This window comes from Palaemon carinicauda, chromosome 7 (assembly GCF_036898095.1).
Source record: "Palaemon carinicauda isolate YSFRI2023 chromosome 7, ASM3689809v2, whole genome shotgun sequence".
NCBI lineage: Eukaryota > Metazoa > Arthropoda > Malacostraca > Decapoda > Palaemonidae > Palaemon > Palaemon carinicauda.
In genome coordinates this window covers 171,272,820-171,290,129 of record NC_090731.1, presented here as the reverse complement: position 1 = coordinate 171,290,129, position 17,310 = coordinate 171,272,820, and the positions used below count along the sequence as shown (strand labels likewise).

The following is a 17,310-nucleotide window of genomic DNA, read 5'->3' as shown; positions in this document are numbered from 1 at the left end:
TAGCAGCTTTTTTGCAAGGACGTACCAGTAAGTCCATGGGGGTAAAGGGATGAGTTTTGTGAAACGTACCAGTACGTCCATTGGGGGTAAAAGGGTTAAAAAGTTCTCCAGGCAGTACCCACATAGCTGTAGCTATTGGGGAGGGAGTGAGGAGGGCTTGGAAGGAACCTGTTAGGGGGAGAAGTTACGAGGTAGGTAGAGAATTGACGAGAAAACTTGAAACATATGGAGAGAAGAGGTTTGGTGGAAGAGGATGCCTTTGATATAAGGCATTGGAGAATCCAAATCTGGCAACTGACCTCTTCATGTAGGGAATAACAGTGAGGAAGAAGATAAATATAGCTCTGGTAGCTCGTGTGAAAGTAAAAAAAAAAAAATCCCAAAATTAGTAACCCCTAGGGTTTGTGAGCACGGCTCAACATATATACCACTTGCCAAAACATAGTGATTTTTAGAGTGAAGCCAGCTATGGTGGAGCAAAACATTAGAAGTTTTGGTTAATAAACAATACTAATTACCAGCAAAATTAAAATTCACTGTGGTTAATGGATGAGTGATGGCTAGTTTGGCATTTTTGTCTTATGTTTAATAGGAGTAGTAGTATCGGTTGATTAAAATGTGGTCTATTTCTCACGCTAAATTCATTATGTACATTTGGGAGACTGTGATGGCGAGTTTTTGTACACGCGTTGCTTGTTTTTTATTTTGCCAGCTTGTTTTTCTTTGTTTTATGATGTAATCATTATCTAGCCGACTTTTTTAACCAATAACGAGCTTCCTAATATTTATGCAAAAGTTCCCGTATGTTGTTCTACAACAGCCATTTTTTTGTTTCCACCCTCCCCTTCAGTTTCAACTTCACTACCATCCCAAAAAGATGTTTCTAAAGGGAAGTACAATCTAGTTCAAAATTTAGTGTAATTTCACCCATGTCGGCAATTGATTATGATGGAAACGCTCTCCTTTGTGTGTATAGTTAGTTACTCATGTTACGTTAAAAAAAATAAAATAATAATAATTCCGAAATAACAGACAGGGCTCGCAACCTCTGCTCAACATGTACTGCTTACCAGAATATAGGAGCAGTTATGCTTTTTGTTTTTTTTACGAACGAAGCAAGCCACTGCAGGACAAAAACCAGTTAAAGGACGTGAAGTGAATCATAGATAATTATGATACTTTAATTTTCAGCCACTTGCATGAACCATATATTTTTCCAACTGCTGATCTAATTTTTGTTTTGTATTTCTGATCATTATTACTGCAAATCCCTCATTTTTGGCATTTCCCCACCCAAAAAAAAAGTATCCTATGGGGTCCCCAATAATTGTCTCTATAAGGGGGTCCAAAAACTTCTAAAAGGTGGTTTTCCCCAATAATCATTGTCAGAAATGCATAAAACACCAGATAGGGAGTAGGAAAAATATTTGGTTTATGTATTTGGCTATAAATTAAAGTATCCGTACACTTAGCATTAAAAGCCTATAAATGCCTTTAATTAGTTTTGGTATTAATTTGACCAAAGATGCCACGTTGTCTTACCGTGATAGTCGGAGTCGGATATTTCTGGATGATGGGTAGCAATAGCACTGTGACAACTGCTGGTTGGGAAACCCCAAATTACACAGTTTGTTAGTTTCAGGCTTACAAACTCTGATGCGACACTGCCAGTTATGAGATCTGAACGTAAACTGCTAGGCTCAATACATAAAGAACACTTAATTTCTCTTTGAAGAACACAAAGGGTTGCACTGGGAGAGGAGAGCGCGACGAGATGATGATCACGTCGCGACCAGAAACTTTCTGAGGAGCACGACCTGAGCAAGCATGCTCTCTGACCCCGGGTCGCCTCAGGGCGCGTATCTCCGCCTGAGGTTGACCCCATAGAAAAGGGGAATAGGGTAAACTACACAATTCTGGTCGGATGGGAAGAGTTCCTCCCAGTAACTCCTAAGAAAGTAGTTTGAGGTAAGTATGTTAGGGAAAATACAAATTACTTAAAAATTTTGTGATATTTCTAACTTCTGTATATTAAGGCCTGGTGTTGAAGTCTGTTTATGACCCTGAATTGTCAGCCATGAATGAAATGAGGATTTTTTTTTATTTGAAATTAAGTGTTGTGGTGCCCCGGTGGTAGCGTCCTTGCTTGGTGATTGGCAGACTGGGGTCAGAGTCCCGCTCAAACTCGTTAGTTCCCTTGGTTGCTGCAACCTCACCATCCTTGTGAGCTAAAGAAGGGGATTTGGAAGAGCCTATAGGTCTATCTGCTGAGTTATCAGTAGCCATTGCCAGGCCCTCCTTGCTCCTAGCTCGGTTGGAGAGGGGCGTGGGCGCTGATCATATGTATATGTGGTCAGTCTCTAGGGCTCTGTCCTGCTTGATAGGGCAATGTCACTGTCCCTTACCTCTGGCATACATGAGAATTCTTTAAGCTGCTGAAGTGCCTTTTATAATTTGTGAATACCCAATGAAAACTTGTTATAATATGATTGGGATATTTGAAATAAGGCTGGGTCTAATCACCAGAGGAAGAGAGAGGTAAAATGCAACGCATGAGGAATCATATTTTGATTTTAGAACTCGTTTCTTCAAAATCACCAAACACCACATGCTTACAATAATGCAGTTAATAGTTACTGCATTCTGATTGGAGGACCGGGCTCAGTGGGTAGAGTAACTCCGTATGTTGGTGAAAAAAGTTAGTGAGCAGTAGGAAGGAGTCATTTAGAGTGGAAACAGACTTTGAGAGGAGCTAATTGAGACATGGGCAACATCAACAAACAATTGAGGAAAATGTCATAGTAGTTTTTTTTTTTTTCCCTTGTGGACAGATTATAATGTATCAAGAAATGCATTACCCAATAAAAATATAAATTGGAACGTACAAGGAAAGTGGTGACTAAAATTAACCGATATCAGTGGGAGAATAAGACTAATAAAATTCATGTCAGTCCCCATATATATGTAGCCTACTACCTTTCCTACCTTATACATTGCATATTGAATGAATTTTGCCTTTATTTCCTTTGTAAATTGAGTATTGTAGGTTGACTGATACAAGGCTCCCCAGAAACGATGAGATTTTACAGTGGCAAATTCTGTTGTTTGTTAATAAAATGGTAATAATAGGGAAGCTGTCTATACCTAACACCCACATAACATAGGGACAATTTCTTACAACACTAAGGAAACTCAGACTAAGAAAAAAAAAATAAGGCTCAGACTAAGAAAAAAATAAAATACATATTTAGTTCATCTACCTCACTTTAATAGAATCAGTATTTGCTGAGGTAGAAAGTTATGGAATAAATTACAGCTTCAGCAAATTAGTGAATTAGCAAATGAGTAGTATCAGAGGTATAGAACCCCCTAAAAATCAACAATTAAGTTCTATTGTGATTCATTCCCCTTGCTCATGCAACTATCTCCTCTTTTTCATCCCCTTGCTTTTTTTTTTTATCAACACTTCCAAGAAGAGTTTTAAGTCTAGGAAGGCCTTTCATAGTCACGAAAATAGTGCTGTTAATGCCATCACCTCTTTTTTGGGGGCCATGGGTTAGGTCAGATGACACATGGGTGGTCCTAGTCCCTAAGGGAGAGGGGAACATAGCCCCACGCCTCAGACTCCCATTGCCGATGCACAGGCCAAGGACGTGGGCCTATGGCCCTGACTCTGGTTCCCCTTGCTATTCAATAATAATCCCAAGTTGGTTGCTGAAGCTCCAGAGTGTTAAGTATTTTGAATATATTCAAGAAATTGGAGTTTCGGTAGGCCCCGTTCCTTGCTCTGGTCTCCTTGATGACCGCTGAGGTACCAGTAGTAGGGATTAAGCATATGAAGCTTCATTTGTGGTGGATAATAGGGGAAGGTGGGTTGTGGCACCCTAGCAATACCAACCAAACTCGGCTGAATCCCTCGTCAGGCTGGGAGGAACAAAGAGAAGAAAAAGTCCCCTTTAATTTTTTTCTTTTTCTTTCTTTTTGTTTGTAGGTTCCCCCAAAATTGGGGAAGTGCCATGGTAGATACAATAGGATATTTTAAGAAATATTTTTGGTAATTCTTTGAAAAATTTTCTGTTCCAGATAATGAGTAGCCAAGGGAGTGGACAGGGTGGACAAGGGAGGGCCAGGGGTCGAGCCCGTGGGCGAGCCAGGGGCCAAACCCCCGTCGGTCAAGCTGGGGCTCAAGGTGCCACGGCAGCAGCTCCTCCAAAAGCTTTTCCTCATGCTAAACCCACTACTCCAGCTGCTGCACAGGTACGAGGTTTAGGAGGGTAATGTGTTCTCTCGTATATATAGTCTACCTAGTTTTCAAGATTCTTATTTCGTAGTTTGATGTATTTTTGTTTTATTCCTTATAACCAGTTATAGCTATAATTGTCAATAATTAGTTTAGTAGTTTTGTACCTCTAGAGAAATTTCAAATTCCTCAGGGCAACATAGGTTTTTTGTCCATGTGGACTTCAGATTTAATTACTGTGAAGGATTAGTTTTTACACTTAATTTGGTGTTTTGGAGATGATTATAAAGAACGGTTTAGGGGGGACTCAAAAAAATTGTGCGAGCCTTGAACTTGAATACAGTTTAGCCAAATAATTCACTTTTATTTCAAGAGAAAATCTTATTCTCTGTTGGCAATTTTTTTCTTTTTTTGCTTGTAGAAACGTAGATTTAATTACTGGAAAGGTTTAGTTTTTACACTGTGGTTATTAGGAGGCGATTACAAAGAACGTTTTAGGGGTGACTCGATCAAAACAATTGTAGGAGATTTGAACTTTGATGCAGTATAGCAAATTGTTTTTTTTTTTTCATTAGGATTCACTGTTATTTTTGGAGGAAAGCTTACTTTGTTTGCAAGCAATTGTTTTATCATGTAGAAACTTGGACTATGGTGGGAAAAGGCAATTTCTAGTAATTTGCAAGCACCCGTATCAGATGTTATTACTATTTAACCAGAAAAACTTAAATTCTATAAATTTCAGTATTTACCTCCCGGTCTGGCACCACCTCAACCTGCGAGTGTTGGACGTGCACGGGGTAGAGCAAAGGATCAGCCGCAGCCCGCGAAACCTGCAATAGGCGAACAACAGGTACGAGGAGGCATGTTTTTATTGGTTAGAAGATAGATACTCGGGCACACTATTCTATCTTATTTCTCTTCCTATTTTTTTTTTTCAAAGTTTTTACAGTTTATAAAGGAGATATTTATTGTTACTTTTCTTAAAGATCGTGTACACTCGGGCACACTATTCTATCTTATTTCTCATCCTCTTGTTTTGTTAAGTTTTTCTAGTTTATAAAGATATTTATTTTAATGTTACTGTCCTTAAAATATTTTATTTTTCCTTGTTTCCTTTCCTCACTGGGCTATTTTTCCTGTTGAAGCCCCTGGGTTAATAGCATTCTGTTTTTCCAACTAGGGTTGTAGCTTAGCAAGTAATGATGATGATAATAGTGGGATTGCAGACTTGATTTTTGAGAAAATGTCCTGTTGTTAATTCCTTAATTTTCTCTATTTGTCTTTTGCAAGTTAATATCATCTGGCTTATGACTACTTGTACACTTTTATATTACGTGAAATATATTTATTCCTACAAGGAACCAAACCTTTGTCTTGATTAACTAAATTTTTATATTACATGAAATATAGATGTTTGGTACTACAAGAATGCACACGAAGATTTCAGTGTAGCTGAACCCTTGCCGTTAAATATTTAGGGGATGTCGGTAGTTACTGCTACCTGAACGATACATACCTTTTGCTCTGTTCTGTCCCTTGAAGGCTTTTTCCTGACAGTTTGCATTTATTTTATAGATTCCAAGTTTTCAGCAGCATTGAAGACCACAGTTGGTTTTTGAATGTAATTATTCAGATATATGCCATAAAATTGCTTGTTTACCATAGCTAATTGTCTATTCCTGTACAGTTTATCCATAAAATTTGCATAATTATCTTTGGAGTGCCATCAATTTTTTTTCATAATACTGTACTTTCAAGGTATATAGGGGTTTCACATTTAACAGAAAATAAAGAGCATTACATACTGTTGAATACGGCATAGCTGAAAACATATCTCTTGTATTTGTATCCTTAACCTGAATGATTTTGAAGTATGCTCAGTTTTAGTAATTTGAATTAAGAAGCAGAGGGTCTTATGAGCGATATGATAGTGGTTATTTTAGAAAAAAGCTTCTGGTGTTGTCTTGAGCGTTAGTCTGATTTGGATAATCATAGATATTATTTTGATAGTTATTAACCTATTTATCCGTGGCAACATTGATAACAGGAAATAATGAAAAATTTATTAATCTTGGTTAATTTCATATTCATAAATTGAGAGTATGAAATAGTTTTTAAGTCACATTGGAAGATAGAAATTTTCAGTGAAGAACATGTTCTAATGTAAGCCAGTGTTTTTAGCCTTGTGGACGTATTGTAAACATTGTTGAGGATGTTTGAGGAAAGATGCCAGTGAATTTTATCCTTCTGGAAGTATTGTGAATGTTAAGGAGGTTCTGAGCAAAGATCTGACAGTGATTATTTTATTAAGATATCCACCAAGTTTAGAAATGGAGCAGTAAAAGGTGGAATAATATCATGGCAAAATTGTCTAGTATATTAGAAAATACCTTAAGGCAAAAGATGTGGGAGAAATTATGAAAAGTATTATTACTAGCCAAGCTACAACCCTAGTTGGAAAAGCAAGGTGCTAAAAGCTCAAGGGCTCCAACAGGGAATAATAGCCCAGTGAGGAAAGGAAATAAGGAAATAAATAAATGATGAGAATAAATTAACAATTAAAATATTAAAAACAGTAACAGCGTCAAAAACAGAATTGTCATATATAAACTACAGTACTGTATAGAAAGACTATGTCAGCCTGGTCAACATAAAAACATTTGCTCCAACTTTGAACTTTTGAAGTTCTACTGATTCAACTACCCGATAAGGAAGATCATTCCACAACTTACTCTTACTTCACCGCTGGGCTATACAGCTCAGATCCATTAATCCAGTACAATAGCGTAATGTCTTTCATGTCATTTTTGCATTTGGATTTCTGGATTGTTTGATTACATATGAATTATTTTCCCCCCTCATTACAGGTGGCTGCACAAGGACTAACCCGCGGAACATACCGTGGAGCTGAGGTTGGTCGTGCTGGTCATGTGCAAGGGTTAACTCAAGCAATGGGATCTCTTAAAGTTCAGGAGCAAGGTAGGATGTTCTAATAGATACAGTAATAAGACTACTTCCTTTGTGCCCTTTTTGTTCCTTCTCGTATACAAACGTTTGTTCTTTGAAATAGTGGAGAGGACGTGAATGTGAGGTGGAACAGGGGCTGGAAAGGCACCCCCCTCCCCTTGTCACAGTCTATCCACTTTTGACTATGTCCACAAGAGGTACTGTTGCTTCTTTGCGGGTGTTCCCTAACCCCTGTGATGATGGAGACCAGACTAACTGTACCTTGTGTCGAACCTCTTGACAGCACAGTCTTGGGTTCTATTAATTCTACCAGTGTCAGTAACTTTAACCCTTTTACCTCCAATGCTATTTGGAACTTTCCAACCCTTAACCCCCGGGCTTTTTTTTTTTTTCAATCACATTTTGCAATATGTTTTTAATTGCTCTAACAGCCTTTAATTTTCATCATAGAGAGGTCAGGTTGGTCTCATTATTTTGGAAAATGCCTGAAGTTTCTCTTAAAGTTATCAAAAATATGCAAAAAAATTTTAAAGTTTTTTGCAAGGACGTACTGGTTCGTCCATGGGGGTAAAGGGATGAGTTTTGTGAAACGTACCTGTACGTCCATTGGGGGTAAAAGGGTTACAGTAATGGCAAATCTCTCAATTGGCAGAATCTTCGTATGTACTAAATCTACCGATGTCAATAATTACAAAATAATACGCAGCTAAATAGAAAGTGATCAAAACTACAATATTCCTTGTTATATTTTCATTTACCCATCGATAATCTGCTGATTATTTAATTTTTTTGGACTTCAATATATTGTTTCCTCCTCATATCTTGTTCGGCGTACCTTCTTATTTCGTGAAATCTGAAAATATCTTCGAACTATTAGCTTTACCCATTGTAAAAATATAATTTATATTGAGAATGAAAGTTGATCTTGGAAGTCAATAAATTTGAACATTTCCTCTTTGGCTGTATTTGAATTTACAACTAAATAGACCAAAATTAGGTAATTTTTAACATTTTAAGATACTTTATGAATTTCCAAACTGCTAAAGAAAATGAATGTTTTTATGTTCTAGGGGGCAATGGAGATAATGGAGAAGGTGGCGTAGAACGAGCTGTTGGCCGTGGAGTCATGAGAGGCCGTAGAGACATAAGCAACATTATTTGGACCAGACCAGAGACACTGCAAGATAAAAAAGGTATTTCTTATTTTAAGTCAGTTGATACGCACATTAAACCTTAATAATCAGGCATTGGGTAACGTAATCCATCCGAATATGCCGGTAGCAAGTGAGGTGAGTCGCCAACCTTCATGGCAGCAATGATAGGCTGGGATAGTTGTTTTGGTGAGAATATACGCACTCTTGGATAATTTTTTAGGCCCATTTATATATACAAGGCATTTCCCCCAATTTGGGGGTTAGCCGACATCAAACAAATGAAACAGAAAAGGGGACCCTCTCCTCTCTACGTTCCTCCCAGCCTGACACGGGACTCGACTGAGTTCGGCTGGTACTGCTAGGGGTGCCACAGCCAACACCGGAGGAAGCGGCAGAGCTTACCGGAGCTGCGTCACAATTGCTCTCCATTCATTCCTATTTCTAGCATGCGCTCTTGCCTCTCTCACATCTATCCTCCTATCACCCAGTTTCCTTCACTCCATCCATCCACCCAAACCTTGGCCTTTCTCTTACACTTCTCCCATCAACTCTTGTATTCATCACCACCTTTAGCAGACAGCCATTTTCCATTCTCTCAACATGGCCAAACCACCTCAACACATTCATATCCACTCTAGCTGCTAACTCATTTCTTACACCCGTTCTCACCCTCACAACTTTGTCCCTAACCCCATCTACTCGAGATACACCAGCCATACTCCTTAGACATTTCATCTCGCACACATTCAATTTGTGGCTCCGTCACTTTTCATTCCCCACAACTCCGATCCATAAATCACAGTTGTTACAATCACTTTTTCATACAGAATTCTACATTCATGCCCAACCCTCTATTTTTTACTACTCCCTTAACTGCCCCCAACACTTTGCATCCTTCATTCACTCTGATGTACATCTGCTTCCACTCCACCATTTGCTGCCCATTTGTACTTGTGTAAATATTGTACTTGGTCTCCATGTTCAATGCATCATTGAAAATAATTCTTTGTAGTTTTACAGTTGTCATGAAATAATGCAAGAAATTTAAAGGACTATAAAACTGATCTTGTTGATAATCTTACTCTTAGAATGAAAATTTTTGTATGATATATGAAAACTACTTTTGAATTTTTCCTAATATTGTAACAATACATATTTTTATTTGCTTATTGTTTTGGAAATTTAATCAGCTTTCTGATACCAACCTTAAGTTCTTTCTATAGTTATTCTCTATTTAGGTACAACACAAAACGTTAACATAAGTAGGTTGAAAAATTTGATAATTTCTATTTAAAAAACTGTCCTTTTTCTATTGGTGACAAACTCCTTGAATGAGAAGCACACAGTTCAGTGATTGCTTCCACGTGAAAGATAAACCATTTCTACATAAAGTACAAAACACCCTAAAGGTTATATTTGTCATAGTTATTATAAGAAAAATGATTTTACTAAAAAATTGATTTTTTTTAAATTACTAAGCTTTACAAAAAATCTGAATGCTTTAGCAAATATCAATTATAGTTTGGATGGTAATCATTCAAGCAACATGCCAGTAGTGTATGTCATTTATAGTTTGGGTGTGCAGTTTGAAAATAAAACTTCCAAGTGAGCATGACTTCACCTGACTGCTACTTTTGATCGGGCATAAGTACGAGAGTTAATAAGATAGTTATTAAAAAACCAGATTTTCCTAAAAAAAAATAATTATTTTTTTTGAATTACTAAGCTTAAATAAAAAATCTGATTGCTTTAGCATATATCAATTATAGTTTGGATGATAAATCATTCAAGCAACATGCCAGTAGTGTATATCATTTATAGTTTAGGTGCGAAGTTTGAAAATAAAACTTCCAAGCGAGCATCACTTCATCTGACTGCTACTTTAGACCGGGCATAATTGTGTTAACAAGGCCTTATTAGTCCCGTAGACCAGTGAACACTTGCCGAGGAGGAGATAATGCGAGTCTCGCTCATTTTTAATAACCAAGTAAAATATGTCATTAAGGGATTTGAACTATTTGGTGTCAAGATTTTACTAACCCTAGAGTGCAAGGCCAACTAGAATCTTGCTGATTTTGTGTTATTTCGATATCTTCAATGCTTGGGGATAGCCAGGAAACTTTTTGAATAATATTTCCATGAATCTCACCCAGATTCTATCCCATTATCATTATAGTTTTTGATGAAATAACAATACTGTACTTGTGTGGAGGTGTTAAATATAACAATTGAACCGGAGTATAAAACTCAAATTTAACTGATGGTTGAAATAGTCATTATTTTGCTGTAATTATACAATGTTTTTCTAATACCTTGCTAAGGGTCATAGGTAATTATCGAGTAATTTTTAAGTGTATTGATGAAAAAATTTACTTATCTTTAAACAGGTACACAGGGTACTGCAGTAAGGCTGTTAACCAATTATTTCTTATTTAATAAGAAGCACGATTGGAAACTTTGCCTTTATCATGTTGAAATTAGGTAAGAATCGTACTATTAATTATTGATGAATTCTATTCCTAACAGACATACATTGTTGTAAATGTTTCCTTGAAATGTTTAATATTTAAAACTGCTAACGTGTATGATGTTCTGGTAACTTTACTGACAGATTTGTCTTTAGTAAATTATGTATATAATTGAATTATTCAATGTCTAAATATTTTTCGCAGTCCTGAAGAAGATAGAACCCACATGAGAAAGGTCCTGATGAGGCAGCATAAAGAGGTTATTGGAAGTGAATACATATTTGATGGAATGCAGCTTTATTTGCCATTTAAGCTGGCTAAAGAGGTAATTTGCTGCTCTGTGGTTTTTAGAAAGCATTTCTCCTTTAAATTTAACATTCTACATATATGGTAGTAAACTTTAACTGATCTTGCTATTTATGATTAAAGGTTGTAATTCTATGAAGTTATATTGATAGTAGATACTTGTGGACTAATGTGAATAGAGTTGCATGAAATTATATTGATTGTAGGAACTTGTGGACTAATGTGAATTGAGTTGCATGAAATTATATTGATTGTAGGAACTTGTGGACTAAAGTGAATACAGTTGTGTGAAATTATATTGATTGTAGGAACTTGTGGACTAATGTGAATAGAGTTTCATGAAATTATATTGATTGTAGGAACTTGTGGACTAATGTGAATAGAGTTGCATGAAATTATATTGATTGTAGGAACTTGTGGACTAAAGTGAATACAGTTTATGAAATTATATTGATTGTAGGAACTTGTGGACTAATGTGAATACAGTTGTATGAAATTATATTGATTGTAGGTACTTGTGGAACAATGTGAATATTATTATCTTGTACACCATATGATGAATTAAATCTTGTATTCGAATTTTACTTTTGCAGGTCACAGAGCTGGCTTCAAAGAGGGAAGTTGATAGCGCTATCTATCAAGTAAAGATCAAGTTCATTAAGGAATTGGGTCCTCTGGACTCCCAGTATCTTCAAATAATGGGGATCCTGTTGCGTCGTTGTATGGAACTCCTCGGACTCCAGCTTATCGGGCGTAACTATTTCAATTCGAAGGCTGAAGCTAGGGATGATAAATATGGGTAAGTTTATCGAGTGATTTGTTTTAAATAGTTGAAATGCAGTTGTAGGTGCCAAGGTTTAAAATGTCTTGGATTTAAAGTAAAAATTAATTAGGGAGCACAAAATGAATCTGGAAATACTGTTTGTCATTTTTGTGCAAGAACATAGGTAACAAGGAATTTAGTTATAGATAGTTTTTGTTTTGTGGAAAGGAACAATCCCATAGTATATATTATTTTATAATAATCTTGAAAACATTGAAATAGCTATATATTTAGAAAGGAAAATAGATAATGATCATTTCAGTTGAATTTCTTTGAGGTTTCAAAGTCCCTTTCTTGTAGAGGAAAATGTGACTGGGCAGAGTCGAAGGTCTCTACATATCTAATAAATGGGAAAAGTCTAAAGGGCAATACAAGAAAATATCAATATAATTCAAACTATAAATAAAAGTAACCAGTCTCCTCTAGGTGATCTTTCTCGGTACAATATGATTAGTGATTGGCATACTGCTTCTGTTGTAGCAGCCTCCTTTGGTTTGGTGTTTTTGTTGGCAGGTGGGTGGTTGGCAAACCTAAATATGTTGCTCGGCTATATAAGAGGTTGGCCTATTCCATCAATGGGCCTAAATGCAAGTTGTTCCCTATTAAGTGAAGAAGAAAATACATGTAGTTGAATGGCAGGACAGGATTAGAAATGAAACAGGTTACTCGAGTGTTATATGTGGATGAGATCATGGTGAAAGGTAGATGAAGATGGTTTGGGATTGCTCTTCGCACTCCCCAAGAGAAATTAGTTAACCAAACTTGTATCTGCGCTCCACAAGGCTGAGGACTATGAAGTGCGAGGCAGGAGATGCTGAATGGAGAAGTATTGATTTAAAAGATCAAAATAGACTGGAGAAATCTAACAGAGGCCCTTTACTTAAGTAGCCGTAGGAGATGATGATGATATTAAGTGAATGGCCATGTGCATAGATAATTTCCTCAGTGGGATATGAAACATACAGTATAAGTATATAAGAATTCCTATTCATTTCATAACTGAACTTTTATAGTTAGACAAGTGTATTTTCTATTTGTTAATACGATTAAAGGTTTAAAGACTGCTCATGAATGGCAGAGATTAGGGATAGGGGCATTTCCCTATTGAGCAGGACAATGCCCTAGAGACTAACCATATACATGTAATTAGCGCCCAACCCTCCTCTCCAACCAATGGGACGCGTGGCAATGGTTGCTGACGACTCGGTAAGTAGACCTGTAAGTGCCCCCAAACCCCCCATCCATGTCTCACAAGAATGGTGAGGTTGCAGCGACTAAAGGATCTAACGAGTTTGAGCATGACTTTGACCCTACTCTGGCAATCACCAGTCAGGGACGTCACTACATAGGCCGCCAACATTGAAATCACCGCTCTTATGTACTTTAGTAACTTTTATCGCCATAGTAAAAGATTGTAAGAATTCTTATTGTCTATATTTAACCCTTTTACCCCCAAAGGACGTACTGGTACGTTTCACAAAACTCATCCCTTTACCCCCATGGACGTACCAGTACGTCCTTGCAAAAAAATGCTATAAAAATTATTTTTTTCATATTTTTGATCACTTCACTTCACTTCACTTCCACTCCCAGGTAGGCTTTCAGCCTGTCAGTGGAATCAGTTGTCTTCTCCACTCAATTCTGTTTTCAAAAATTCCCTCTCTTCTCAGCTGTTCAATTGTTGGCATGTTGTTCTTTGTCAAAATCTCTTCAATTCCATCCCTCCAGCGTTTACGTGGTCTACCTCTTGATCTCCTCCCACCAGGCGTCCAGTCCCATCTCTTCCTTGCAATTCTATTTCCATCCATTCTCATTAAATGTCCCAACCATCTCAGCTGTCCCTTCTCAATCTTGTTCAACATAGGAGATACCCCAACCATCCTTCTAAAATCTACATTTCTTATTCTATCTCTTCTTGTTTTGTGCATTATTGTTCTCAGGATTTTCATCTCTGAAGCTTGGACTCTGCTCCTGTCTTTGATGGTCATTGTCCAGCTCTCTGATCCATATGTCATGATTGGTGTTAGTAATCCTTCAAATATGGTTTTCTTTACTTCTATAGGTACGTATGTATCTCTCATAATTGGATAGAGTGCTCCACAGCATTTATTATATTTCTTTATTCGTTCAGTAATTTCTTCTTTGTTCTTATAGCCGTTATCTGTAAACATACACCCTAAATACTTGAATGTGTTGGTGTCCTTAATTACCGTATTTCTGATTTTTGATAATTTTTTTTAAAAATTCAGGTATTTTCCAAGATAATGAGACCAACCGTACCTCTCTAAGACAAAAATTAAGGCTGTTAGAGCAATTTAAAAAGAAAATATACTGCAAAATGTGCTGGGAAAAAAAAACCCTTGGGGGTTAAGGGTTGGAAATTTCCAAAGAGCCTGGAGGTAAAAGGGTTAATACTGTATGTGATTTTCATTCATTATTGTTGATTTTACTTAGGATCGTGATATGGCCTGGATTTAGTACAAGTATCCGGCAACATGAGCAGTCCTTGTTACTCAACGCTGATGTTACACACAAATTCCTTCGTGCTGAGACTGCATATCAGTATTTTCAGAAGGCCCACGGGAATATTGTAAGAATATTTTTTTGAAGCAATATTTTGTTTTGCTATTTTAGAGAGTACTTTTTTTTCTTTGATATTGGTAGTAGTTTAAAGTGTTCATGAAAGTATGCCTTTATTGAAAATAATTATTTAAAGACCATATTTTTAAACGTAGAGAGGAAAGGTCCCCTTTTTTCATTTGTTTGATGTCGGCTACCCCAGTAATTTGGGGGGAAGTGCCTTGGTAAATGTATGTATTTTTTCAAATTAATTTTTTATTGGCAATGAGGGTAACCTTTTACATTGAATAATTGATGATCTCCTTAATCACAAAAAAATATAGATTTTTTTGGGGGGAGGAATTTTATGACACTAATTATACATTCAAAGCTGAGAAAATGTGATAGTATAGTATCTATTTCCTTTGTATTTAGTATTCATGATTTTGAATAACATTGGATTATTTCTATCATTGGTCACATCAGTGGAATGGTAAACTATTTATTTTTCAACTTACTTTGCAGAAAGACTTTGCCAACAAGTCCCTTCTCGGATCCATTGTTATGACAAAGTACAACGAAAGGACGTACAGGATTGATGACATATCTTGGGATACAAATCCCAAATCAAAATTCCAGTATAAAGGGGGTGAAATTTCATATATGGAATATTATGAAAAGGTAAGGGTGTCCTCATCCCCTTCCTTCTTTCCTTCCTCTCCCCCTCTTTCTTTCTTTCTTTCTTTCTTTCTTTCTTTCTTTCTTTCTTTCTTTCTTTATGGGAATAAGGTATGTTACATGGTATGTTAAATGTTAATAGTTATGCAACTATTAATTTTAGCAGATATATTTTTAAGATCCTTATTTATAAAAACATATCCTTCAAAAGTTTTCTTTAGGGATTGAAGTAATCTTATACCGAGAGTAGTAAGAACAGAATTTCTAAGCATTAATGTAGAATGGATCCTTAATCAGTTTTGTGTTTGCTGAAAAACTTTTTATTTTAGAAATTTTTGTATGAACTATACAGAATGTGTATTAGTAAAGAAAATATAATAATTTTCATTGGTTTTAGGGGAACAGATTTCTAACAATTAAGATATAGGTTTTGCTTTGGATAAATTAGATACCTATTTTAATTTGGGGGGATTTGGGAGTATGCTTATACTTCTACCCCTAGGGTGTCTTGAAAATTGAAAAATCTGTAAAACGCTTGCTGATTATGGCACTACAGTTCATCCAAAAAAAGTATCTTTTGATGGAGCCCACTTGTGAGTGTATAGCCAATATATAGTGTGAGGGTCTTAATCTCAAAATAAAAACTAACTTTTCTCTATGAATCCTATATGTCTCCTCTAGGAACCATCCTGCTGGGTTTCCTGTCCTAGCCTTTCACAAGATAGATCTGGGAGACCATACAAATAAACATATTTAGGAATTGCTTTGACAATAATTTTTAACTAACAAAATACATACATCATAAGGTTTAACAAATTTATTTGGCAAGGTTATTATTTGTACAGCAGAGAGTTAAAACTTACAAAATTTCAGTGTTATTTTCAGCGACTTTATTAAAGGTTATGAATAACAATAAGTAAAATTACTTGGACATTACTGGATATCACAAACTTAACTGTAATCAGTTATATTGAAGTAATTTTAATGTACAATAATTTGTTTATTGATACCACATTTAAATTATCGCTGTTTGTTTTTCAGAACTACAGTATCAAAATTCAGGATCCCAGGCAACCAATGTTGCTATCGAAGCCCAAGAAGAGTGACCTACGCAGAGGAGGAGCGAGCATGATTTATCTCGTTCCCGAGCTGTGTGTGATGACGGGTCTCACTGATGAAATGAGGCAAGATTTCAATATGATGAGGGTGAGTGGTTTTAATATTATTATATACATATCACAATTAACTATGTTCCATTTCTTTCTTTTGGATGAAGACAATAGAAGCTACCATATTTTTTAATGATTGACATTAATAAGTGAATGGCGAGCGATTGTGACGCAGTTCCAGTAGGCCCTGCTGCTTCCTCCGGTGCCTTAGATGACCGCGGAGGTAGCAGCAGTAGGGGATTCAGCATTATGAAGCTTCATCTGTGGTGGATAACGGGGGAGGTTGGGCTGTGGCACCCTAGCAGTACCAGCTGAACTCGGTTGAGTCCCTGGTTAGGCTGAAGGAAGGTAGAGAGTAGAGGTCCCCTTTTTGTTTTGTCATTGTTGGTGTCGGCTACCCCCCAAAATTGGGGGAAGTGCCTAATAAGGTAGGGGGGTTAAGGTGTAGGGGTGGGGAAGGATAGTCGTAGTAGGAGGCAGCAGACGGGTGTAGGACAGCACCTCGTTGTTCCAGGGGATGTTGATGAGGGAGAGGTCTAACTGGTGAGGGACCTATGGTCGTGGTTCTATCACTCCCCAGTTTACTATACCGGCACTCAGAGTGATCGAGCTGGGTTCATTCCTGGCATTTCATGCATACTGTTTTTTCTCTGGGATATTTAGCAATAACTATGCCTTAGAAATGGTGCTATAGGAGCATTTCACGGAGCGACACAGGCACAGCCCGGAAATAGATTTTTCCTTTGTCAAAATCCCTTTCTTCACTCCCCTTCTCTTTATAGTTGCTATTTAGAGAAAAATTATAGTTTTGATGTTCGGGGGAGATTCACGGAAACTGATTTTTATATTATGATTTATTTAAACATTTACCAAAGAATGATATGGAAGTTCCCACTCTCCTCCCCATTTTGTGGTTTTGATTTTTGTCTGCAATATTTAATCCTAC

The 17,310-nt window shown here is 36.7% G+C and overlaps 1 protein-coding gene across 1 annotated transcript in view; it reads left to right on the top strand.

Moving 5' to 3' along the window:
• Positions 1 to 17,310, top strand: part of LOC137644172 (piwi-like protein Siwi) — a 43,778-nt gene that overhangs the window by 1,904 nt on the left and 24,564 nt on the right. The window contains exons 2-11 of the mRNA XM_068377168.1: positions 4,084 to 4,257; positions 4,983 to 5,090; positions 7,108 to 7,219; positions 8,278 to 8,400; positions 10,749 to 10,842; positions 11,034 to 11,154; positions 11,729 to 11,934; positions 14,413 to 14,548; positions 15,043 to 15,198; positions 16,237 to 16,401. Coding sequence (XP_068233269.1) covers positions 4,087 to 4,257; positions 4,983 to 5,090; positions 7,108 to 7,219; positions 8,278 to 8,400; positions 10,749 to 10,842; positions 11,034 to 11,154; positions 11,729 to 11,934; positions 14,413 to 14,548; positions 15,043 to 15,198; positions 16,237 to 16,401 — 1,392 coding nt within the window. The 5' untranslated portion in view covers positions 4,084 to 4,086. The remainder of the gene's footprint in view (positions 1 to 4,083; positions 4,258 to 4,982; positions 5,091 to 7,107; positions 7,220 to 8,277; positions 8,401 to 10,748; positions 10,843 to 11,033; positions 11,155 to 11,728; positions 11,935 to 14,412; positions 14,549 to 15,042; positions 15,199 to 16,236; positions 16,402 to 17,310) is intronic.